The sequence below is a fragment of the Mercenaria mercenaria genome, chromosome 10 (genome assembly GCF_021730395.1).
Source record: "Mercenaria mercenaria strain notata chromosome 10, MADL_Memer_1, whole genome shotgun sequence".
NCBI lineage: Eukaryota > Metazoa > Mollusca > Bivalvia > Venerida > Veneridae > Mercenaria > Mercenaria mercenaria.
In genome coordinates this window covers 26,431,796-26,457,663 of record NC_069370.1, presented here as the reverse complement: position 1 = coordinate 26,457,663, position 25,868 = coordinate 26,431,796, and the positions used below count along the sequence as shown (strand labels likewise).

Genomic DNA, 25,868 nt, shown 5'->3' with positions numbered 1-25,868 from the left:
TCATTTCATCAAATGCAATCGTTTTAGAGTACTAAGCGGTGTAGAAAAATGCTTATGTCCACCTTATATTCCCTTTCATTAAGAAATAGACTGTGATTTACTGTGATTTAGTAGTTCACATCTGGGTATGAAACATATGGGCGTGTTTAGTTTGTAGAGGCCGGTAGTATTCAAACGCACTTTAAACAAAAACCATATATTTCATACTAAAATATAAATTTCTAAACCATAATGATGATGTATATCTTTTAACTACTACTTGAAATAATTTTAAAATATTAATAATATTACTTTTACATAGTTTGGGAGTTATACTTCTCTGAAACCATGCAACGACTGTTAGAATGACAAAAGTATTAATGTCGTGTCATAATGCACTTTTCCCATTGGTCACAATCGGTAACACCTTTACGTAACGTCATAGCAATGGTACATAGGTTATCGTTAATAATGCAGAAGCAATTTCAGCATATACTAATGAGGTACCCTGTCCAACATCAATGCACTTTGCTGACTTTGAAACCTATATAAAACGTACATTTATAAATATTTTAATCACAGTCATAGGACAAACTAGCACAGTATATCATCTAACTGGGGAAATACAGTTTGATATAAATAAATTAGATAAAAGTCGCCACACTATAAGAAAAACATTAAACATTTCAAGCATTATTACTATCAAATACAACATTACATTTTCAATTTAGAATTCATGAAAGACATGTTATGGTAATACCGCAATGTTTTGCGATTATGAGGGCATGTTCTAAGGCATCGAGATACTAATACATCTAACAAAGCTTTTAACACAACAATTAATTTTTGCTTAAACGTTACTTCAAGTTGGCAGACGTTTAAACAATAGTATTGTTAATGCCAAACAGAAATTTCAATAAAATGAATTAAAGCAATCATACATTTCTCATTATACGACCTAACCCGTGTGTTTTTAAAGTCACAAAAACATATAACAGTAAAACATTTTAAAATTTTAATACAAAAAACAAATCATAAAACGTGCAATAACACAATTGTTTTGACAAGGTTAGACAGCAGTGTAATCTTAAGAGCACAGCTTTGAGAAAAGTAAGTATCTACAAATTGAATTTATATAATAAAATAATTTTTGGCAGGTAAAAACACCCCAACAACTGAAATTCAGTAAGGAAATCGTTTCAATATATATACGCAAATGTTCAGTTTTATTCATCAGTCAAAAAGTATATTCGGATGACTTACCGACTTAGGGGATTACTTTTATTTACACTGTCCCGTGTCTTTGGAACATAGTGGGGGTAAGAGTGAGGTTGGGTGCGCACCATAAACCGGTTTAAGCTCCCCAGTGGTGTTTTTCCACTGACCGTTCAAAGGCGGTGCCCCATTGTGTTCCTGTGTTTGTTCGTTTTGTCCTCGTGTGTTGGCTGTGTGTGTGTGTGTTTGTGGTGTGCACGTTTGCATGCTGTTGGTTTCGTTTTGGGGAGGCTGCGTTTTTGGTACGTGCTATTCCCTGTTTGATATTTGTCTTTGTTTTTTTACCCCCCTCCGCACCTTATCGGGGTCAATTTGCATTAGTTCATGTCAAAACATTATCTCACATGCCACTTTTAAAAATGCAGTTCTAAACAAATGTTGTAAATGACTCCAATGTACAATAAAATGTGAGCTAGATAAATAAATGCAAGTTCTTCGTTGATCCGTTATTTTGCAGCCGCTTCTAAATGGGTTGGGGTATTGATGTGAATAAAAGTATATATTGAATATTTCAATTAGCTGTAACTTTAACATTTTATTAACAATATACTTTTCTATATGAGTAAAAAAAATGTGCATGTAGTAATTTGAAAGGTATTTGAAAAAGGTCTAAGTATTACGCTCGAAGATTTGGTAAGAGCATATTGTCATACAGTTTACAGTTGTTTGCAACATCGCGGTACAAATAAAAGTCTTTCTTGTGGATACGAATCAAAGCTCGCATTTATGTAATAATCAATATATACGTAGATCTTAATTCGAATTAAATACTTCTCTGTACCTTTGCAGCGATATGTTAGTTGATTAAACATAATGAAGAACAGTGTAGAGTGGAATGCTACCGGTATAATGTCAAGTGCCTCATACTTATGCGATACTCTTACACTATAATATTGACATTTGTGGTATTTCAGAGCACTGGCTTTTCAAACAGGACATTCACTTTTTTCAGTCTATAAACAACATTTATAATGTGCAAAAAATGAGGCATCTCTCCCGTATGTGTGGACAAGTTTAAAATAACCCGAAAAGGCATTTTAAATATAGTCGGAAGAATTCTAAATCGATATAATCTAATTATAAACACATGCTTCCTCCTTTTTATGACACTATTTTATTAAAAGTTTGTCTTTGATTGAAAACAGAATGTAAAGTTTACGATTTGTGATGTGTCATTTTAGATGATTTATCCCGTATACAAATTATTCATAAAGTAACCTTTCTTTAATATTTCTTAAAATAATATAACTTTGAGAAGCTCTACACTGTCTAACTGTTTTGTAACCAGATTATTAGAAATTTAGAAATGAGCGATAAAATTTTATACGTTGCTGAACATGTTCAAATTATTTGTACGATTTCAAATGTCCTAATGATGACGTCATAAAACAGTTTGCCCAGGCTTTCATGGTTGACTGATTCAAGTGTTCCATATCCAGAAATTATCATCGGGTATTGTTCTTTAAGAAATGTATAATCTTAAGTCTCTACTAAAGTTTGCAAGGTTCGGCCATATTTTAGGATTTATAAGCCGGGCTATAATGATTTTACTTCAATATCTAGTAAAGGTTGCGCAGTAGTAGATTACTGTATTGTTTAACATGATGCTTTAGATAATTTTGTAAATTTTTCTGTTACACGTACTTCAGATGCTATTAATAAAGTTGGTAATATTGGGCGTATTATCCCTACTGGTATCCCTGACCATTCCATTTTGTCATGGGATATTCTATGTGATATAAGTACTAATGTTATTGACTATAATACATCTAGTTACACAAAGTTTGATGTATCAAATGTACCAACTTCGTTTTTATGTGACCAAGATACTATTTCTGTTGTAAATGATTTAGTTAGAAGCTTAGAGAATGGTTTACGTAATCAGCAAGATATTGATTGTATGTACAATAGCTGGTGTGACATTGTTAAACGAAAAATGCATGATAACTTGCCTTTTAAAATTGTTAATAATGTCTCAAATAAAAAGAAACATCGAGCTGCTAAAGCTTGGTGGTCAGAAAGACTTACCGAGATATGGTCTGTTATGTGTAATAATGAACGTTCTTGGCTTAAATGTTTGAACAGAAACGAAAAAAAAATCGTTAAAAGTCAGTTTATGTTAACAGTAGGAAAATTTTTGATAGAGAAGTGCAAAGAGCAAAGCGTTTTTATTGGTATTCTCTACAAGATAAGTTATTACAAGAATGTAATGTTGATAACAATGTTTTTTGGAAACCTATTGGTAAGATTGGAGTTGGTTTCTCAAAAAGTCAGAAAATACCTTTCGAAGTTGTTTTACCTAATGGTCAAGTCTTTTCTGAAGTATATGACGTTTTAAATAAATGGAAGTCAGTTTTTAGCTCATTGTTTGAAAATAATCATGTTTCAGATGATACAAATGTTTTAAATCCTGAAATATGTAATAGTGAAGGTAATGACTTAAGCTTTAATAACTATATTTCTATTTTAGAAGTTAAGAAAGCTGTGGAGAGCGCGAATCGTGGAAAGGCTTGTGGTATTGACAATATACCTGTAGAGGTTTTGAAAAGTGAGACAGCTGTGTACTTTTTGCATGTTTTGTTTAATGTATGTTTTGACTCTGGAACAGTCCCAAGTCTCTGGGGTAAAAGTATCATCAACCCTATTCCGAAGTCTGCCACAGCTGATCCACGAGACCCGCTCTGTTACAGAGGTATTGCCCTTGCATCTTCTATGTACAAACTGTATTGTTCAGTTTTAAATGATCGTCTTAGTAAATGGGTTGAAAACAACAATGTATTGCAAGACGAACAAAATGGTTTCAGGAAAAAACGAAGTACTCTAGACCATATTTCTTCGTTGTGTAGTATAATTGAGACTAGAAATAAGTGTAAACTGACAACATTTGCAGCTTTTATTGATTTTAAAAAGGCGTACGACTTCATTAACAGGGATAAGCTTTGGTTACGTTTACATAATATTGGTATAATTGGAAAGATGTGTATTGCAATTAAATCACTGTATTCACATGTACCTGCTTCCGTCCGTGTAAATCAGTTTAGTACTGAGTGGTTTGATGTAAAAACCGGCTTACGTCAGGGTTGTTTGTTGTCACCAATACTTTTTAACCTCTATATTAATGATTTAACAGTGTACCTGAAGTCCTTTGATATAGGAATTGATGTAGGTGGTGAAAAAGTCTGTATTCTGCTTTATGCAGATGATATAGTTTTGTTAGCTAGCAACCCTAATGATTTACAGTTACTGTTAAATGCACTCTCTTCATGGTGCGATGCCAACGATATGACTGTTAATTGTAGTAAGAGTAATGTTGTTCATTTTAGACAACCGTCTGTGGCTAGAACTGAATTTGTTTTTAAAATTGGTAATGAGATATGCCATGTGGTTGACCGTTACAAATATTTGGGTTTACTGAGTGAACATTTAGATTTTAACTTAACTGCTAAAGTTGTAGCGCAGAGTGCAAGTCATGCACTTGGTCTTGTTATCGCAAAATGTAAAACAGTAGGTGGTGTCACATATGATGTTTATACAAAATTATATGACTCTATTGTATGGCCAGTTATTAGTTATGGTGCCCCTATTTGGGGTTGTAAATCTTTTTCATGCATCAATGCAGTACAAAATCGGGCCATGCGCTTTTACTTAGGTGTCGGTAAATATACTCCTGTAGCAGCCTTGTCGGGTTAGATGGCTTGGCAGCCACCATATATTAGACACGTAGGTCTGTTATATTATTTTTGGCCAGACTGTTTAATACGGGTGCCTGTCGTCTAAATAAACGCATTTCTGTGTGGGCTGCTCAGAAAGCTAACCATAATTGCAGAAATTGGTTCTTCAAAGTTAAATGTAAACTGGATAATTGTAATTTGTCACAATACAATAATATATCTTTGCATGTACCTAAGAACTTTCTTGTTGATGCTGTTGTTAAATCATTAATGGAAAATTATATGCTAGAATGGCAACAGTGTATCAATAGACAGGTTGGTAGGTCAGGTGTTGGTAGAAATAAGTTAAGAACCTACTGTACCTTTAAAAGTCAGTTCTGTGTAGAACCTTACTGTCGTATGATATTACCGCCATTACACCGATCAGCTTTTAGCAAATTCAGATGTGGGGTGGCACCAATTAGGATTGAAACTGGCAGATATGAAAATTTAATGCTGCATGAGCGTACATGCCCTTTTTGTAAAGAAACTGAAACAGAATCACATGTTATATTAAAATGTGCTTTGTATGATGATATCAGGTCAGAGTTATTTGTTAGAACTGTGGAAATAGAGCCAAATTTCCATAATATGTCGGAGTTAGAGCAGTTGAAAATTTTATTTTCATGTTCCCCGTTGATTAGGATTTGTGCCAAAATCTGTTGTAATATTCTTAAGGTAGTTCTGCACGTTAGGATCACATATTTTTCTACAATGTAGAATTTGATTAAACTCTGATTTTTCAAAACTTCAGAAAATACTAAGAAAATTCAGCAAATAAAAAAGATAGGGTCGTGTGGTTGATTTTTTGCTAGACTGATTTGAAAAAGTTCGCCCTCAAGCAATTTTTCATAATGGGAGTCTATGGGAAAAACGCAATTTTCATAACATTTTTGCGAATAGAAATTTTTAATGAAACTTCTCACAGTCGTAAATAAACATATGGCCTATGATATGGTGAAATAAAATGTATAGGTCCGTGTGCTTATTTTGGAGATATCTGGCTATGATTAAAGTAAACCGCCTATTTAAAGCTAATTTTAAGACATTATTTTGAATTATTTAACGTGTGAGATGTTTTAATATCACATTTTAACTTTAGAAAGATAGTAACAGTGCTATTTTAATACATTTACTCACGGGTTGTCCTTAACTCATAAACTGATTTTCGTTTCCGTACGCCGAATCCAGGCATTATTCTACGATTTCCGGATAAATGACGTTACGCCATCACTTCCGGTTTATCAAACGTGCAGAATTACCTTAAAAAGCGTAATTCTTTTATCTGTAAATAACTAGGGTTTTACATTTATATTAGCTCAGAAGTTTTACCTTTTCCTGTCAATCAGTTCAATCATGATCTAACGAGAGGTTGGTATTAATCAGTTTATAACAGATCTGATCTGTTGTAATATTTGATTTTTTAAATCCTTTTTTTATTAGATACACATTTGTGGTGTTTTGATTTTCAGTTTCTTAAGATCATTGTTCTTTTTTATGGCAGTTTTTAGGCCATCAAAAGCCAAGATTAATGCCAGCTTCTCGATTTTAAGCTCGACTTTTCGAAGGAAATGTGCAACTATTGCATTTGCCCTAGAGTTATTAAAGCTATTTATTGGAAATTTAAAGTACTCTTCTTCAGGAGAGACAATCTCCATAACTGTGATTTGTAGTATGACATAATTATACCTCTTTTTAACATAGAATTTTTGGTTAAACTTTTTGTTTTGATCATATCAAATATCTCTGTTACCATCAAAGCTTTTGCGTCGAAACTTAATATAGTTATTAAATGTCAGAGTATAAGCCAAGAGAAACAACCCCCATGGCTATGATTTGAATTTTGACATGACAGAGTTTTGCCCCTTTTTAACTTGAAATTATTTGGTTAAAGTTTTTGATAAAGTCAAATATCTGGGTTACTTATGCATTTTGTGACTTGAAACTTAAAATAGTTATATACTATTCAAGTCATTACCAGAAATAACAATCCCCATAACTCTGTTTTGAATTTTGACAGAGTCAAGCCACTTTTTTAACTTATATTTTTGTTTTGGTTATACTTTCTGATGAAGCCAAAATATCTCTGTTACTACCATAGCTTTTGACTTGAAAATTAAAATAGTTGATTACAGTCAAGTTATACTCCAGGATAAACAATGCCCTTAACTCTGATTTGAATTTTGTCAGAGTTAGGTCCCTCTTTAACTTAGGATTATTTTGGTTAAAGTTTTATAAGTTATCTGCTGGCAAAGCTACAATTCAGAGTCCAGTACTGAGAAAGGTTGAGCACGCTGTCTTACGAACAGCTCTTGTTAAAGGTGCACCTACTATTTTAATGTATCTATAACTGTGTGTTATGTGTAAATTGATACTGTAAATTTTATATGATAGTCTCTTATAGTTCAAATTTAAACGGTCATGTACTGATTTTATGTGTATTGTAAGGAATTTTTATACTGTGATATTGTACATGAATGAGACGTTAATAAAGAAATAAATTGCCTGTTTTATTGCCTGTTAATTATTAATCCCTTATTATCAGTTATTATACACATTAGTTACACTTGCTTATTTTAGCAAGGCAGTGTACATTGTGCAAGGGGTATATAGGCTGAACACCACTAAATCTAGCCTGGGAATCCAGTCTGACAATTTCTATCATTTTTTTTTTACCTCCAAATTGACAGTTGATAATATCAGAAACTCGATGAATGCCAATTAACACTAATTAGCTAAAAATTTAGTAGGATCTTTAATGCATAAATATTTGATATATTAAAAATGAATGAATGAATATTAGGTATGAGTTCTTCTGACAAAGCACAAATATTATCAACGGCTTCCCAGGCTACACTAAATTCGCCTGTTCTTTATTTTATATAAAATCCACTCTCTTTAAAACGGTTTTTCGACATTTTCTAGCATATAAGATTTTCAGAGACTTATATTCCCATAAAGAACTATATCGCTAGAAAAACAAAAAGAAAAGTGGTTGTTAACTTTTATATAAGAAAATTACAGTTCGTTAAAGGTGCAAAATAAAGACAAATGAACAGACATAAATCTTAAAAAAAGACTACACATTTTGTAATATCGTACTAAACATTATGATAGCCGTGCAATATGCCCTTGAAATCAACACAAGAACAGAGAAACAAATGATTGTTTCTGTATTTTCTTAGACTGACATGGGTGGTCATTTTGTCCTACTTTCATGTTTATCGTTTTTCCGTAATTGGTCGGAAATTTTTCGGGATCACGTGATTTTAAAATTGTTTCAAACGAATATCCGTTTAAAGACGCGCGACAAAATAACTGTATTTCCATGATGGTAATTATACACGACTTGCACGAAAAATATGAAATGTACAAAATTTATGTTTAAAATTGACAGTGACATATATTAGGCCAAGACAATGTGTTTAATGTCTAAAATCTTATTAAATTAATGTAGCCATATGTACATAAATCAGTGTATTTAGGTAAATTTCAATCACATTTTGTTTCGGCAGTGTAAGACAGTTATTCATTTATATTCTTAAAACTATACTGAAAAGAGATTAACTGAAAAAGTTTGCAGTCGAAGTTGTAAAAAACACTTTTATTCGGGAAGGGCCTGAATTGTCCTCCCGCAAACTTGTAGTATAGCTGTTTATTACCTGTATTATAAGAATGATTTTCATGAAGGTTTTGTGAGTTACAAAATTGTTGAATTCCATGTGCTAAGTTTGTAAAAATCACGTTATCGTTTGGGCATATAATATATTTTGCATCTACTTATAAATTATAGCCTCGTTTCGGAGGATTCTTCCGAAAAAATCCGAAGATGCTCGACGGATTCGTAAGCAGTCGGAAAACATACTTTCGGTTTGACATAGGCAACATTTTTTGTTTATTTGTTAGTTATTCTTGAACATATTCGTGACTATTTGGTCAGATCCGATGCAGTGGGCCATATTTTCAGTAAATAGGAAGTCTCAGCTACAAACTCTGGTTTTCATATAATACTCGTTCGGGTTTTAGTAATGGACCTTTAAATACAACCCGCTGAATTTACTCCTTTACGCTTCTTTCAATTTCTATTTTCAAGGCTATATACCAATAAAAGAAATTGTTCTTTGTTTCATATAAAATTCAGCTACTTCAGAACAATTTTTTTACAGTGTCTAGATTTTCAACCCGTCGTAGACCTATTTTCCACAAGATATCCATACATTTGATTCAAGAAAACGAAAAGAAAAAGGGGTGTTGAATAGTATGCAGTGAAATGCAAGTCAACTGAAGTCCGGTACCCTCATATTGCCGCATTTCAGAAAGCCGTCCGCAGAATAAACACCCTACTTTCGTTTTCAAGTAAACAACTCGAAAACATGCGAATATGAGCATGAAAAGTGTCCTATTTTATGTAAAATTCATTCCACAAGTGAAATAATGCACATTTGGCCCCCGATATACGCGCAAATGCGCGAAAAATGGAAAAATTAGGATCTATTTATTAGGGACTTCTTTCGATACACCACGGAAGCACATTTTTGACCGAATTACTGCATTATAACCTATAAGAAATATTTTTTTTTTATAAAATTTCATAACATTTTCATCTCTGTTTTCAAGAAAGATGTAATACCGAACATGTTAACAAGTTTCATTGTGAAAATTCGAGATTTTAGAGAAATATAGACATTTAAGTGAGGCCAGCCCCTACCCATTTTCTGGGCTAAATTTAGGCTCTATGGTCGCTTCATTGTAAATTTTGGTAAAAGTTTCACCTGTATGCATTATTTTTCACTTTGATTCTGAAATATCATTCATTCCGCCATGAATATGACTCAAATGGATGCATTTTGTGCATTTTCACACATTCTGGAGACAAAATATTGGCCTTTCTATTGCAGGAAGTGCTGCAGAAATAGGCGCATCTACTCAAAATATGGTCAAAATTCAAAATTTTTCAAATTTAATGATTATTTTGCATTGGAAACATCATTTTATAACATATACAATCGATTCATGACTATTAAGACTAATTGTGATGTGTTTCGAAAAAAGTCTTCTTTCAGCTCTTATAGGCTATATACCAATAAAAGAAATTGTTCATTGTTTCATATAAAATTCAGCTACTTCAGAACAATTTTTTTACAGTGTCTAGATTTTCAACCCGTCGTAGACCTATTTTCCACAAGATATCCATACATTTGATTCAACAAACGAAAACAAAAAGGGGTGTTGAATAGTATGCAGTGAAATGCAAGTCAACTGAAGTCAGATACCCTCATATTGCAGAATAAACACCCTACTTTCGTTTTCAAGTAAACAACTCGAATACATGCGAATATTAGCATGAAAAGTGTCCTATTTTATGTAAAATTCATTCCACAAGTGAAATAATGCACATTTGGCCCCCGATTTACGCGCAAATGCGCGAAAAATGGAAAAATTAGGTAGCACGTAAAAAACCGGAGTTCTAACAGACACAGGAAACATGTCAAATTCCTTAGTGACATTACTATTTGTCTCTCTATACTTTCGTCGTCTTCTGTCTGGTTGGCCCTTCCCTCCAGCAGTGCTGCTACACTCGTTACGGCCTTCACTAGATTCTGCACTGTCTCCTGCAGTGTTACCCCGGACTTCACGGCCTCCTGTAGTGTTACCCGGACCTTGTAGGCCTCCTGTAATGTTGCCCCTGTCTACACAGCCTTCGCGAAAGTTTTCTTTGGGCCCGGAGTATTCACGTTTTTTGACCCCGTTGGCAGCTTTTGAAATCTGATTTTTTAGTTATTATGCTAGAAGTGGTTTGGTTGGTTTCGGTTTTGTTTCCATTATGTCTCCGTTTCGATGTGTTATTAGATTGTGGATCAACGAGAATCTCATCGTTATTGTTATTAAACGCGCAGTGTTTGTTTCTATTGTTAATCAAATGAGACAGCTTCTTTTCGTGTTGAATGACGATAACGTCTTTTTCTGTTCTATCCGATGGTGGATTTTTTCATCAACGTCTAAAAGTTTATTATCACTATGTTTTAACTGACCTCTTAGAGTCTCCATCTGTCTGCCAATCTCGTGAGCCCGCTGCTGTTGATAGTCACGTACTCTGTCACAAATGTCTCCGCTTACCTTCTCCAAGAGGTTGTGGGTTGCCTCTTGAAGCTCGGCACTATACCTATCGTTTCCCACATTCACTTTCAGCTTCAGGCGTAAACTTTTAAGTATGACATTCTCCGCCCTGCAGTTTTCAAAAAAAACGTGCGTGCAAAACGCTCTTCATTTGTTTTTCCGCCAGTTGTTCTGTTTGTTGTACACGTGGATCTTCAGGTGCCATGTTAAATTGTTGTATATAGAAGGTTATAAATAAACAGGAAAAAATAACAACAACATGCGTAGTGTTTGTTCATAGATTATTATTAACTTTCAACGTTTCGGCGTTAAGCCTTCATTTGGGAAGAATAACGATAAAGACAACGGACGTGACATCGTTAAGGTGGAATGCGCCCCAAATTTTTTTTGCCGAATTTCGTCCTGAAATTTATACTGTACAAAATTCAAGATATATGCGATTGAGCTCTGGTTTTACTTTGTCGCCATATGGTTCCTGTTTTTTTTTTTGCTATTGTGTGTGTCACAAACATAACCCCTGTCGTCACTTTTCGTGCAACGCCCAGTTCCGGGTGCTTTCGGCATTTTTCCTTTCCTGCGCTCTGAATGTCATAAATGAAAAATACAGACGTACACACATTGCAAAACAACATACCAAAATTATACGTTTTTTTATCGAGCCGATTTTTAATAAACTGGATTTTATGGCAAAATTTTTAGCAAAACTTGATGTGATTTTTTCCCGTTCTGACGTCACAAAACCGTCACTGACGTCCTAAGCGTCAATTTCATTTCACTGAATTTTATACCATTGAGTAGTATTTTCTGTTTGCAAAATGAACATTATTTTGTATTTTTCATTTATAATATGACAGAGCGCAGGAAAGGGAAAACACTCGGAACTCGGCGTTGCACGAAAACTGACGTCAGTGGCCATGTATCTGACACAATAGCCAAAAACACGAACAAAATGGCGAAAAAGTAAAACCGGAACTCAATCGCATATATCCTGAATTTTGTACAGTATAAGTTTCAGGACAATATTCGACAAAAAAATTTGGGGCGCATTCCACCTTAAAACAACGTCGCGTAAAAGGGCGGTAAAAAGTATACATGACGGCGTTGCGGAGGTCTACATTATTTACAATGTTAAATGAACTCAAAAATACAATACGTTTCTATAGTCGAACATGTAAGAATTTAACAAACAGTAAAAAGTTTGATAGTGTTTATATATAATTTCCTATAGTTATTTTTATCGTGAATCAAACATTTTTGCTGCTTTTGTTCATCTGTTGTATTTTTCAGGCTCCTGCATGGTAAATCTGTTTCAGACCACAGCATACTCCAAAAGAGAAGAGGGCAATAGCAGAGTGTTGTATTCCCATAATCAACACACAAGGCTATGTAGTAACTGGTCAATAATTTTGTTGTGTAATAAAGTCTACGATCATTCTTTTCGAGAGGGTTTAATTTTCGCTATATTTGCGTGGCCCTACATTTCGCGGAAATTAATTATCGCGTTAATATTCACCATTAGTATAATTCAAATTCAAGTAGGATACCATTTTCACAACTTAAAAATTTAATATCGCGAACATACTCAAATTTTCAAATTTGCGAAATTTTGACCCAGCGAAAATATGTGCTTTGTTAAGTAAAAACAATGAAAATAATGACAGGGATTTTGTGAGATTCTTGCTGATAAGAGGTTAAGAATGAAATGAAATAGGTACAGGATCAGACATTTTAGTGTTAGTGCTGTTAATAAATGTTCTGTTGAATGCCAGAAACTCAAACTGATACATGTTAACATTATTGTTTTTGTCGCGGCTTAATGATTCTTTTATTTGAAAATGCACCGTGGGAGTAAGAGTATTTATTTATTTATTTATTTGGGTTTTTCGGCGCACCAACACAGTATAGGTTATATGGCGCCAAACAGGACTACAAATTTTGGTTTCACATCTCATTTACATCGAAATAAAAACATGAGGTATGGAAGAGTAAAAGAGTAAGGCGTAAGGCATAGAAGAAGAAGAATATTTATTATGCATAAAATCTTACAAGATCTGTGAGCATAGCTTGATAAATACATGTATCCAGTTTACATCAAAATCATGGCAAGATGGCAAAACATTTCCGATTAAATATCCTGTAAGTACAAACATCCAAAACAACTAAGTATTAAAAACGCAGAAATTGCTGCCTTTCGCAATGCAATATAACATGACAGAAAAGATTATATTATATCTTTATCATTTACACAGTTATACACGGAAGTGCCCTGCTAATAACTTTAAAACTCCCATTTAGTAGACGCCAAGTCCTAATTAGGAGATTTTAATGTCTTAAAAAAAAAACGTAGTCCCAGTTAGGAGATTATAAAGTCTTAAATTAAAGGCTAAATCCTAATTAGGAGAAGTAGAAGTCTTCAATAAAATTACTATATCCAAATTAGTTCTTCTGATAGAACATTATTAATTGGCACTGTACGCTCCCGTAAGTTTTCTTCCAGTATATTTTAGTTTTTGCACAATTTTCCTGCACTGCAAAGGTTTATAAAATGTAAACAGTGATATAAAATTTCATATATAGAGCATCCATACGCAGTTTTTTTTTCAACACCACACTGCATATTCTTTCGATATTTGCATAGTTCGAGTCGAGCAGATTTTTTAAAACTGAAAATCAGGTGGACCGGTGGTCTAGTGGTAACACGCTTGACTGTCAATCCAGAGGTCCGGGGTTCGACTCCCAGTCCAGGCACTGGAAATTTCTGAGATGCTCTTGAGTGTCTCCCACCTAAGAGGCCTGTACTGGTTCTTCCCAGGAAAGACGGCTCCGCATGTATCGGTGCTATACACCGGGCACGTTAAAGAACCAGACTGTCTATTCGCAAAGAGCTAGGCTGTGTTAGCCGGACAGGCCTGTATCTAAAATGATTTCTCTCTATCTGTTCTGGGGGCTTTATCTCACTCTGTCCCTCTGGTCAGATCGCTCTGGATCTCGCATCTAGAGGATGAATTTCGCGCCCTGTGTGGCTGCGTTTGCTGTAAAGCGCCTTTGGACGTGTTTATCATGAAAAGGGCGCTATATAAATCTTGTATTATAATAATGATAATAAAATTTTGCTTTCGAAATGTTACCTTTGTTTGTTTTTGCTGTATTATTATAAGATAGTCGTGCAAGGTTTTAAAGTAGATTTTCTGTACGGAAACTCAATAATAATGTACAAACCTTGAATAATGTATAAACTACACGTATTTTTAAGAAAGATCGTAAACCCATACGTCAAATTAAGAGTGTAATAGTTGTACTAAATATAATCCTTAATGTTGTTAATATGTTTATTTATTTTTTAATACTACATGTTAGTTTCTGCTGTAGTTTTTTTATAACTTTATAACATAGTTGTGTAAGATAACAAACTAGAAACTCCTTCATCATGAACAAACCTTGAATAAGAACTGAAACTCATTCATAATGTACAAATCTGATGCATCCGTATCAAGTTGGTTATTGCCCATTGATTGGCCGTTATCAATTGCAAAGTGTAGATCAGTTGGTTTATCATTGTTTACAAGACTCACTACTAAATTATTGTTTCGTTTTATTCGAGACAGGAAACTAAATACACTCTGTTAAAAATCTCAAATTCCTTTGTAAAATTTCCCCCCTATTTTAAGTTACACTTACCTTGACCCTGACCCAATTGACCCCAAATACATACCCAAACTTTGTGTTTGATAAAAGCTATCTACACACCAAGTATACTGACAGTAAGTGTAGTATGTAGTACAACAAGCATGTTACATCCAATTATGAGGTGTATTTTGGTAAGGATTTCTGTGTGGATTTTTTTTGCACTCCCAGTCCTTATGACAGCTGGCTGGTTAGACATGTTGCCCGTGGGCATCTAGTTCTATTTTTAGTAACAGAGACCCTAAATATTATCCAAAGCTAATTCTTCAGATAAGCTTACGTTTTTGGTTCTAAATGTTTGCTTTTTATATATTTATACACGAGCAATTTTGTGTTTTACATGCCATGCCTTTTTGTTTCCATTACGTGTGTTAGAGATTCACCTGGAGGGGATTACTTTTATTTACACTGTCCCGTGTCTTTGGAACATGGTGGGGGTAAGAGTGAGGTTGGGTGCGCACCATAAACCGGTTTAAGCTCCCCAGTGGTGTTTTTACCACTGACTGTTCCAAGGCGGTGCCCCGCTGTGTTTCTTTGTTTGTTCGTTTTGTCCTCATGTGTTGGCTTTGTGTGTGTGCGCGTGTATGTGTGTGTGTGTTTGTGGTGTGCGCGTTTGCTTGCTGTGGGTTTTGTTTTGGGGAGGCTGCGTTTTTGGTACGTGGCATTCCCTGTTATTGATATTTGTCTTTATTTTTTTACATGCCGTGCCTTTTTGTTTCCGTTTCGTGTTGGAGGTTCGCCTGGAGGGGATTTCTTTTGTTTGCACTGTCCAGTATCCTTGGAACATGGTGGGGGTAAGAGTGAGGTTGGGTGCGCACCATAAACCGGTTTAAGCTCCCCAGTGGTGTTTTTGCTACTGACCGTTCCAAGGCGGTGCCCCACTGTGTTCCTTTGTTTGTTCGTTTTTTCCTCATGTTGGCTTTGTGTGTGTGTGTGTGTGTGTGTGTGTGTGTGTGTGTGTGCACGTCTGCGTGCTGTGGGTTTCGTTTTGGGGAGGCTGCGTTTTTGGTACGTCGCATTCCCTGTTTGATATTTGTCTTTGTTTTTTTTTTTCGCTGTACACAAAGTTTGGTAAAAGTAAGTCCAAACTAAAATTATAAACCAGAAACCACCTTTTGGGTGATCACATTAACAAATACATCTATTTTAGTAACTGTGACCTTGACCTTCATCCAAGGGCATTAAAATGATCTTTTTATCACAAAAAAGAAAAAATGGATCTCAGTAGGATTTGAACCGACACCCTTCCGTTCCATAAAACAAAACTGGTGTTGCTCCACTTACCCTAACACCCGACCCCGTATACCCACTCCCCCGCCCCCTTTCTGTATTTTGCATTAATAAAAGACAGGCTGATTCTGGTATGCAAGGTACGTGGCCTATGGGTATACGGTCTGTGTATTAGCGGTAAGAGTCAATATACAAGACTAGACCATTGATAGTATAGCTACTGTGCAGTACACAGATCGGATGTGATATTTCTCACCTTTATAGCAAACCAGTTCTCACCTTTATAACGAGTTTAGAAAGCCTGATTAAATTAGGGCTAAACAAACAAAGTGATGAGATACAACAGTATTTTTATTTTTTAATAATTTAATGATTTATTAAATCGAGTTTTATTACAATAATATCGCATTATTGCTGGATTTTTATTAAAAATAAAAGAAAATGCATTCAGGCACCTTTAATAGATAATAAATCATGTGTATTTTGAACAATGATATCTCTTTATTGCTGGATTTTATTATAAATAAAAGAAAATGTATTTAGGCCACACACGGGGAACTATATATTCCCAAATCACAGTTCTTATACTATAATCAGAATTTTCTTCAATGAACGCTCCTTTAATTTCTAATAAAATCCAGCAATAATTATTTTTTTCTGGTTTTATTGTGTTACTTGGATAAAAAGATCATAATAATTGAATAAACAAGAGCTGTCTCCGTAGGATGACACATGCCCCCGATGGCACTTTGAATGAATAGTTATGGCCGATGTTAAAGTTTAAGACATTTGACCTACGGAGCTGGGTCTTGCGCGCGACACATCGTCTTACTGTGTCACACATTCATGCATAGTTATTTTAAAATCCATGCATGAATGACAAAGATATGGACCGGACATGCCCATCAATGCACTATCATGAAAAATGATCTTTAACGTCTAAGTGTGACCTTGACCTTTGAGCTACGGACCTGGGTCTTGCGTGTGACACGTCGTATTACTGTGATACACATTCATGCCAAGTTATTTGAAAATCCACCCATCGATGACAAAGATATGGACCGGACACGCCCATCAATGCACTATCCTTTAACGTCTAAGTGTGACCTTGACCTTTGAGCTACGGACCTGGGTCTTGCACACTGCACGTCGTCTTACTGTGGTACACATTCATGCCAAGTTATTTGAAAATCCATCCATCGATGACAAAGATATGGACCGAACACGCCTATCAATGCACTATCCTTTAACGTCTAAGTGTGACCTTGACCTTTGAGCTACGGACCTGGGTCTTGCGCACTGCACGTCGTCTTACTGTGGTACACATTCATGCCAAGTTATTTGAAAATCCATCCATCGATGACAAAGATATGGACCGGACACGCCCATCAATGCACTATCATTTAACGTCTAAGTGTGACCTTGACCTTTGAGCTACGGACCTGAGTCTTGCGCACTGCACGTCGTCTTACTGTGGTACACATTCATGCCAAGTTATTTGAAAATCCATCCATCGATGACAAAGATATGGACCGGACACGAAAATTGCGGACAGACCGACAGACAGACAGACGGTTCAAAAACTATGTGCCTCCCTTCGGGGGCATAAAAATACTTGTCATTTCTGTTATTCATTTTAAAATGATTATTTTATATTTTATTAAATAAAGGTGAGAGTTTTGTAAACGGATGAGAATTGCTTTGCTGTAAGAGTTATAATTTAGTTTGTCAGGACATTACTCAATATGACTGAGCAATTACAATTAGTATATTATTCAACTAAAATAATTTTGTGTATATTCTGGTAAAAGGCTGCATTGCAATCAATAAAATGCAAAACAAAGGAAATAACCAATTATCTGTACACATCAATAAAATTTATGACCCCCTTACATGCCTGACATTGGCTACATGTCAAGTCTACAGGGGTTTTATGGAATCTTAGCAGACCGGGCGAGACAGGATCCTGTTTATTGGAGATGTCTGGCATGGGGGTTGGGGCGGGTGGGGTAAGAAGGGGGTCATTTATATAGCAGATTTTCTTTGCCTTTAAGATGTAATTGTTGATGGATTTTTGAAGCAGCCCATCTACAATAGTTTTCCGTTACAGCTTCTTTTTGTTGTTGGCCTACTTTGCGACGCATGCCTCTATCGCGGTCTTTGAAATGCTCTGGTGCTCTGTGCTTCTGGGAATCTACCCTTACCTTTTATCTTTTATAATCACATCATAATCAAATAAGACTAAGAAAGTATGAAGATATACCGGGTACAATTCCTAAAATGTCAATTACATGATAAAACTATAGATAAAATATTTTTTTTTTTGCAATTAAATTACCCTGAAAAATGCAACCCTGGTAAATTACCCTGATAATTGTGGCTCTGATAAATAACCCTGATAAACGTGGCCATGTCAAATTTACCTGATAAATGTATCCCTGCTAAATTACTCTGATAAATGTGTCCCCGATAAATTATTGTGATTGATGTTTCCCTGATAAATTATCCTGATGCAAGTGTCCCCTACTAATGTGTCCCTGATGGATTACCTTGATCAATATGGCCCTGATAAATTACCCTGATAAATGTATTCCTGCTAAATTTCTCTGATAAATGTGTCCTTGGTATTTTTTTAAGAGAAATGTGTCCCTGATAAATTTATATATGTCATAAATTTATCCCTGATAAATTGCTCTCATAATAAATGTATCCCTGATAAATTTCACTGATAAATGTATCCCTGCCAAACTACTCTCATAAATGCGACCCTGTTAAATTACCCTGATAAATGTGGTCCTGATAAGTTTAACTGGTACATTTGGTCTTGATAAATGAAGCCCTGATAAATGCGGCCATGTTTGGGTGACTGAGCTATTTTACATGACAAGTAAACAGACAATGTTTACAATTTGCAGGATAACTAAAACTTTACACGATAAAAAACCTGAAAAATGACCAATGATTACATACGAATACAAATTATTTTTACCCTGGTACTTTCAATATTTATTATGCATTTTTGCTTAAGTGACCGACTCAAACTTCCTCTACTTTTTTATACTCATACAGTACTTACACCGCTTAAAGTTTTATAATATAATTTCGTGAAAGAACAAGTGTAACATAAGCATCTACAATAAATGATATAAATTTGTTTTTTTAGCTTGAGTGAAATAAAAAAATATCGCCGTTAATAAAATTTTAACGCGATGACGTATATGAAAAGGATGTTATGTAAAAAAAAAGAAACAAAGAAAAATTAAGAAAAAAAAACGCTGACGTATGTAAATATAACGGATTAAATTTAATAAGAAATGGCAAGTGAAAATACAAGATGGTGTAAATCAGTGACCTTATATCCTACTTACCATATAATACCAATGATTACCGCTGTTTTGTTTTTGTTGTTGTGCATTCTATAATGAATCGCCCATGTTACACACCAAAATCTATCAACAGAAATCGTAACCAATGTAAATACTGAAGCAAACGTCATTGCAAAGTCGAAATAAATCCATACACCACACATAACCTTTCCAAACGGCCAGTACCCTAGCAACGTATCTAACGTATAAAACGTCATCGCCGTTATAGCGACACAAAAATCCGTCACAGCCAAATTCAAGATAAACATGTTAAACGGCTGAAGAAGACGTTTCTCTATAACAAAAGACAAAAGAACTAGAAGGTTCCCGAATATTGTGATGACGTCAAGGAGTGTCAGCGTTATTGCAAGCAAAATGTTCGGGACGCTGACGTCAAATGGCGGAGGTTCCCATTCAGAATGATTTTTGGCGTTCTCCAAATTTTCAAACGTCTTTAAACTCTCAGGAGTCGTTATTTCAAGATACGTTGTGTTATTGTAACTCATGACGGTGAGTGAGTGAAATCCGCACAATACGTGTAGATCAGTTTATAATTTTAAATGCTGTGGTAAAGCATAGAATCGCGTTAAAAGTTTTGTTATGTTCCGCTCTTCATTAGATATATAAGAAATACCCAGAATTGTGGATAACAGTGCAATTCAGCTTATATTACATTACATATAGTTCCAAATTTTCATCATTAAGGTTTAGTTTTCATTATTTTTGCCAATTTAAAATGAAATATTTCAAATACGCAGATGTATCGTGTAATGGCAGAAATAGAGTATTCGAACAACACTGCTCATTCCCCCTTTCTGAGATAATACTACGCTTCCATCGTCTTTTATTGCGGGAAGGTCGTATCGATCCAGCAATTACAGTTAAGGAAAATGTTAGTGATAGAAGTTTTTTTTTTTTTGTTAAAAAAAAGTTGTCTTCTAAAGATGCTTGTTTGTATCAGGCAACAGGTCATTTTGTATGATGAATATTTAAATCTAGCTGAAGAAAACGTGTCCTGTTGCTATAAAAAATAAAATGGTCAATAGATAAATAAAAAATATTGCAGATATCCGACATTATTGGTAATACGCTTTTTATTCGAGCAACGTGATACAACGGTGTTCATTTTGCTCAATGTTTAATTCATGTAAGGCGAAATATCTTTGTAAGATTTACACTAGCTTATATTCGTGCATCATAAGACATCTGTGTAAATTTTGCACAAACTTTAATTCGTGCAACGTGAGATATCCGTGTTGATTTCGGACCACCTTCCTTTTATTTGCGCAACCTGACACATTTGTGTCAGTTTTGAACAACAATTCTATTCGAGCAACATGAGGTATCTGTGTCCTTTGTGCGCAACCTAAAGTGTTTTCGCGCAAAGTGAGATGTATGTATCTATTTTCTACGACATATACGAGTATTTTATCCGTGTAAAGGATAATATAATTCTATGATTTCAATCTGGGAAATGCAACGCGAGATATTTGTGTCCATTATGCACAAATTTTTATTCGTGTACACAACCTTCAGGTTCATACAAATTGAGACTTTTCTTGTATTATTTCTCGAATGTATTACTGATTTTACTCTCTATTAAATTCATATTGGGTGCATATTTCTCGATACAAAACTAGTAAGCTATAAATATTCCATATTTACTATAGACCATGAGCCAGAAGGGGTTTTGCTCCCCACTCGGGGGGAATTTTGTAGACCTTTATTTTTTTTTGAAACCCCAATGTGTGGTGAACATTTTGGCAAAAACTTTGCAACTGGCGAGCGGGGCTTTTCTCCGTAACCACGCTTAAAAATACCTTACCCTCAAAACCTATAATTTTTTCATCAATTTTTAAAGACAAATGGTACCATTATGTTAGTAAATCATTTCAAGTTTGCATATGTTATTTTAAGGTGTATACTAGATGCTACAATCTGATTAAATTCTAATGTCTAAAATATAATGTTAAAGAAAAAAAGATATCGAAAAAAGATACGTTACCCTAAAATAACAAACATTTTTGGCATAAAGTTTTTACTGCAAATTTAGATGACCAGGTAATCAAAAAATGAAGTTACCATTAAAAGGTTTAGATTTCACCAAACAGAGATATATAGATTGCCAGTATAATTTAAGAGAAAGCTGATTTTTTAGCGATTTTTAAAATGTAACATCATTCTTCCAAAATGTGCTATTTTTCAATCATACATAATTCAAACATGTTTTTCTTAAAAATGTTCATATCAATTTTATATTAACCTTCTTTAGTTACATATAATACAACTATTTATTTATTTATCAATAAGCCTTTAACTTGTAAGATATGTTACAAACCAAACATACAAATTATAGTGTATGTCTTCAGTATCTCTAAAACATACTTTATCATTTGAAAAAAAAAATTACCATACAATTCTGTTCTTAACAGTATAGTTTTGCATTTCAAACTGTAAGTTTAATTTAAAAGACAACGTATTTATATATCGAACTAAGTTACAATTTACGTTACCGAACACACAAACTATATCTCTTGTGTTCTGTTACCTTAAATGTACTTTAGCATTTAGAAATAGCATATTTACAATTTCATCAAAATATGTTTTAACATAGCTTTGCATTTTAACTTTAAACACATGTATTTAAAAAAAACAATATACGTTACAATTTACGTTACCTAACATATAAACTATACATTTTCATGTATTCTGTAATGTGAACACATACTTTATCTTTGAAAAATAGCAAACTTACAATTATTTTTTTGTTTTAAACATTTTGCATTCAGTTTTAAACACATCCATTTAACAATCAAACTATGAAACTAGAACCTAATTAACATGGCCCATGATTACATCTTCATGAGAACACTACGCACACAAACTTTTTTTAAACACTTATATATATATATATATATGTATATATATATATATATATATATATATATATATATATATATATATATATATATATATATATATATATATATATATATATATATATATATATATATTGTCTAGGTCATGAGGGCATACAGGCCTGGTGGTTGCCGCCCTAGAAACCGTGTCATTTTATTCGGTACTACCTTCCCAACCAGGGTTCCATCTTCCCACATTTAACCTAAGTGTATGTACGTCAAGTCCTTCTCCATGACAGCAACTATGGAACAAATATTATTATATATGTTTGAATTTCTGTTAAACACTACATGAGAGTACTACATGAGAGAAACAGCTTTCTTGTTCCTTTGTAGTGAGATAAAATCTTAGGAGAATCCGGCTAGGGCACTGGTTTGCCTTGGATACAAACTAAGCCCACACATAAGCTCTATACACTAAGCATAATAAAGAACCTAGGACTCTGCTCCCTAGAAATATGGTTAAATTGCCAGATTTTCTTGCATCATGCCCATCTCCTCTTGATAGTGGAGCTTCTTTCGAAGTATTATTAACAGCCCCATTTATAAGTGAGATATATTAAAAGGTGGTGAATGCTAGCCTAATATTTCACAGTGAAGTTTTCTTTTTTATTTGGATGCTAACTGTTTCCTGTCTTTGTTATGCTTCCTGAAGGAGAAGCATGTCCGTCCGTCCCATCCTCCCTCCCGCAATTCTTGTCTAGAGTATTTCTCAGCATTTAGTGATTTACCGATTGTTTACCTTCTCTTTCAAAACCTAAATAACCGTGGAACTCCAAATAAATACACTGTTCCGTGCTGATTAGTTTATTGTAAAATAAACTGTTGATAACAGATAAATGAATGCATCTAACCCTAAATTCAGCAGAAAAAAAATAAATTAAGCACCATAATATGCACCTATTTATTTTGTTATTTAACAAGATATAATGATAATCGGCACGGAACTGATTGTTTAATTATCAATTAACCGACATTAAGTAAAATAAACTGTTTGTGAAAACGTCCCTTGTATCTCGTAACGGCTACCAAATGTGTGGAAAACATAAATACCCTAAGGCGTAAAAAAAACTGTTTGTTTCCGGTATCCCGACCTACCCTATGTTCCATCAGACTGGGGTAGGGGTATCATCAACCCAATACCTAAGTCTAATACTGCAGACCCAAGAGACCCTATGAATTATAGGGGGATATGCTTAGCACCTTGTATGTATAAATTGTACTGTGCAGTGTTAAACAATAGGTTGTCAAAATGGGTTGAGGATAACAATATCCTGGCTGATGAACAGAATGGGTTCCGGAAAAATAGGAGCACTGTTGATCACCTTTCGTCATTAACCAACTTAGTTGATAGTCGTATTAAGAAAAAATTGTCAACCTTCTGCGCTTTCATAGATTTTCGAAAAGCATACGACTTGATTGATAGAAATCAGTTATGGGAAAAATTGTATAACTATGGAGTGAAAGGAAAAATGTTAAATGCTTTGAGATCTTTGTATAGCTCAGTTAAGTCTTGTATTAGACTAAATGGGGTCAATAGTGATTGGTTCAATGTGAAGACAGGTTTACGTCAGGGATGTAGTTTATCCCCAATTTTGTTTAATCTGTTCATAAATGACCTAGTAAATAATGTTAAACTGCTGAATGTTGGTATAGACATTGGTGAAGACGAAAAGCTATGTATACTTTTGTATGCCGACGACATTGTTCTAGTAGCGGAGAGTGAGACAGATTTGCAGTTGTTGCTTGATGTCCTTAGTGTCTGGTCCGAGACAAATAATATGTCTGTCAATGCAACAAAAAGCCAAGTTATCCATTTCAGGACAAAGAGTGAACCTCGAAGTAATATTGCTTTTTGCTGTGGCCCACATACACTAGCTGTTGTTGATAAATATGTCTATTTAGGCCTTGCTCTAACTGAACATTTGGACTATGGAATAACTGCAAAATTTGTTGCACAGTCTGCTGGTAGAGCTCTAGGCTTGCTTATTGCTAGATGTAATAAATTAGGCGGTATGCCTTTCGATGTATTTACTGTCGCTTGGGATTAGATTTCCGGACAAATTGATTCAATAATTGATCAATGTAATTCTTCCTGGGTACTATTTATCAATATCACTGTGATGTAGTAAGAAATTATCCCCTACATCGGGCGACAATGCGAGGTTTTACTAATTCTCGCAACTATGTCTATTGGATTTCAATTTCACGACGCGAGAATTAAGAATGACATGCGACAATTACAATTTAAGTGGCACGAACAGGATTCCGTATTATTTTGTTTATTTTTTATATCTTTTTTTTCCTGCTAGTTCGAATCCTCATGATTTATTTGGTGTTCCTCGGTTAATTACGTTTCGAAAGAAAATGTAACAAATCGGGCGAACGTTGTTATCTGTAAACCATTTAGATCCAAGTTTTAGGTGAATTCTGATGAAGTCTTACTTGTTATTTCATTTTCAACAAAATTTGAAATGTAAATGACCCTAAATCTCTAGAAAATCGGAGGTCCGTACCCCTAGAAAACCCCGAACAGGCTTGTCTAGAGGTACTCTAGAATCAGGTTCTAGACACAAGCTAAAATATTCTTACAAAACAAAGCAAGTTTAACAAGTCTAGATTCACTACTATTTTTCATGAGCTTACTTAACTTTACGGAATTTGGATATCTTGCATAAATCTTACTCACTCATTTCCGCCAAGTCCTCCAAAATAAAGTCGATTATGGCGGATATGGAGGGAAGGGGTGTAACTCAGCCCAAAACAGATGTCCGGTACGCATTCCATTATAAGCTGTTAGGTCACTACAACATAAATAGCTAATTTTGTCTGTATCATGTAACACCGACCTTAAATAAAATTTGTATCTTGTTTGTACATTATTAAGGAGGTAGGTTACCTTGTTACCAGGGTAAATTTTGTATTTCGTGTAAGGATTTTATATTGAAAGAAGACGGAAAATACGGATATTTAACACTTGAGTGTATTTCGGTTTCACTGTACACATAATTCGTTATGGGGTTTTACTATTTTATAAGCAGTTTTTTTTTGGTATCAAAAAAATCATTTCTTGATATCAAAAATTCTATTTCTTGATACAATGTATCAGAAAATCATTTCTTGATATCAAAAAAAAAAGTCACATTTTTTGATATGATTTTTTGGTGGCTGCTAGCTGCCACCAGTGTCAAAAAGAATACTCCGTTTGAAAAATCGTGTCAGTTCTTAAGACCATCCTAACAACACAACCAAAAATAGTTCCAAGCTTTCTAGGTAAACAATTATCTACACAACGTGCATAATTTGAAAAGCTACAATATATTATGCCTTAATACCATTTTTAATGTAAATTCGGCGACTAAAATCAATACAAACTTAAGTAAACGTTTTAATTAAAACAACAACGTGTATGAATACAAATATGCAAATTTTTGGTCACGTGAATAAACGATGACCTCATGTCACCTGAACTGGAGCGATGATATTGATTAGCTATTGCATAGTACTGCCCCAGAGGTCACGTAGCTTATAACGTTGAAAAAGGTAGCTTATGTATATAGAAACCTAGCCTGGGAATCCAGACTGACAAT

At 34.3% G+C, this 25,868-nt stretch overlaps 1 protein-coding gene across 1 annotated transcript in view; it reads right to left on the bottom strand.

Annotated features, from left to right (window-relative positions):
* The window catches only part of LOC123560866 (alpha-2 adrenergic receptor-like), a 51,294-nt gene extending 31,428 nt beyond the window's left edge, over positions 1–19,866 (bottom strand). Inside the window, exon 1 of the mRNA XM_053516834.1 lies at positions 19,364–19,866. Within this exon, the coding sequence (XP_053372809.1) occupies positions 19,364–19,866 (503 nt within the window). The remainder of the gene's footprint in view (positions 1–19,363) is intronic.
* Positions 19,867–25,868: the final 6,002 nt, after the last annotated feature.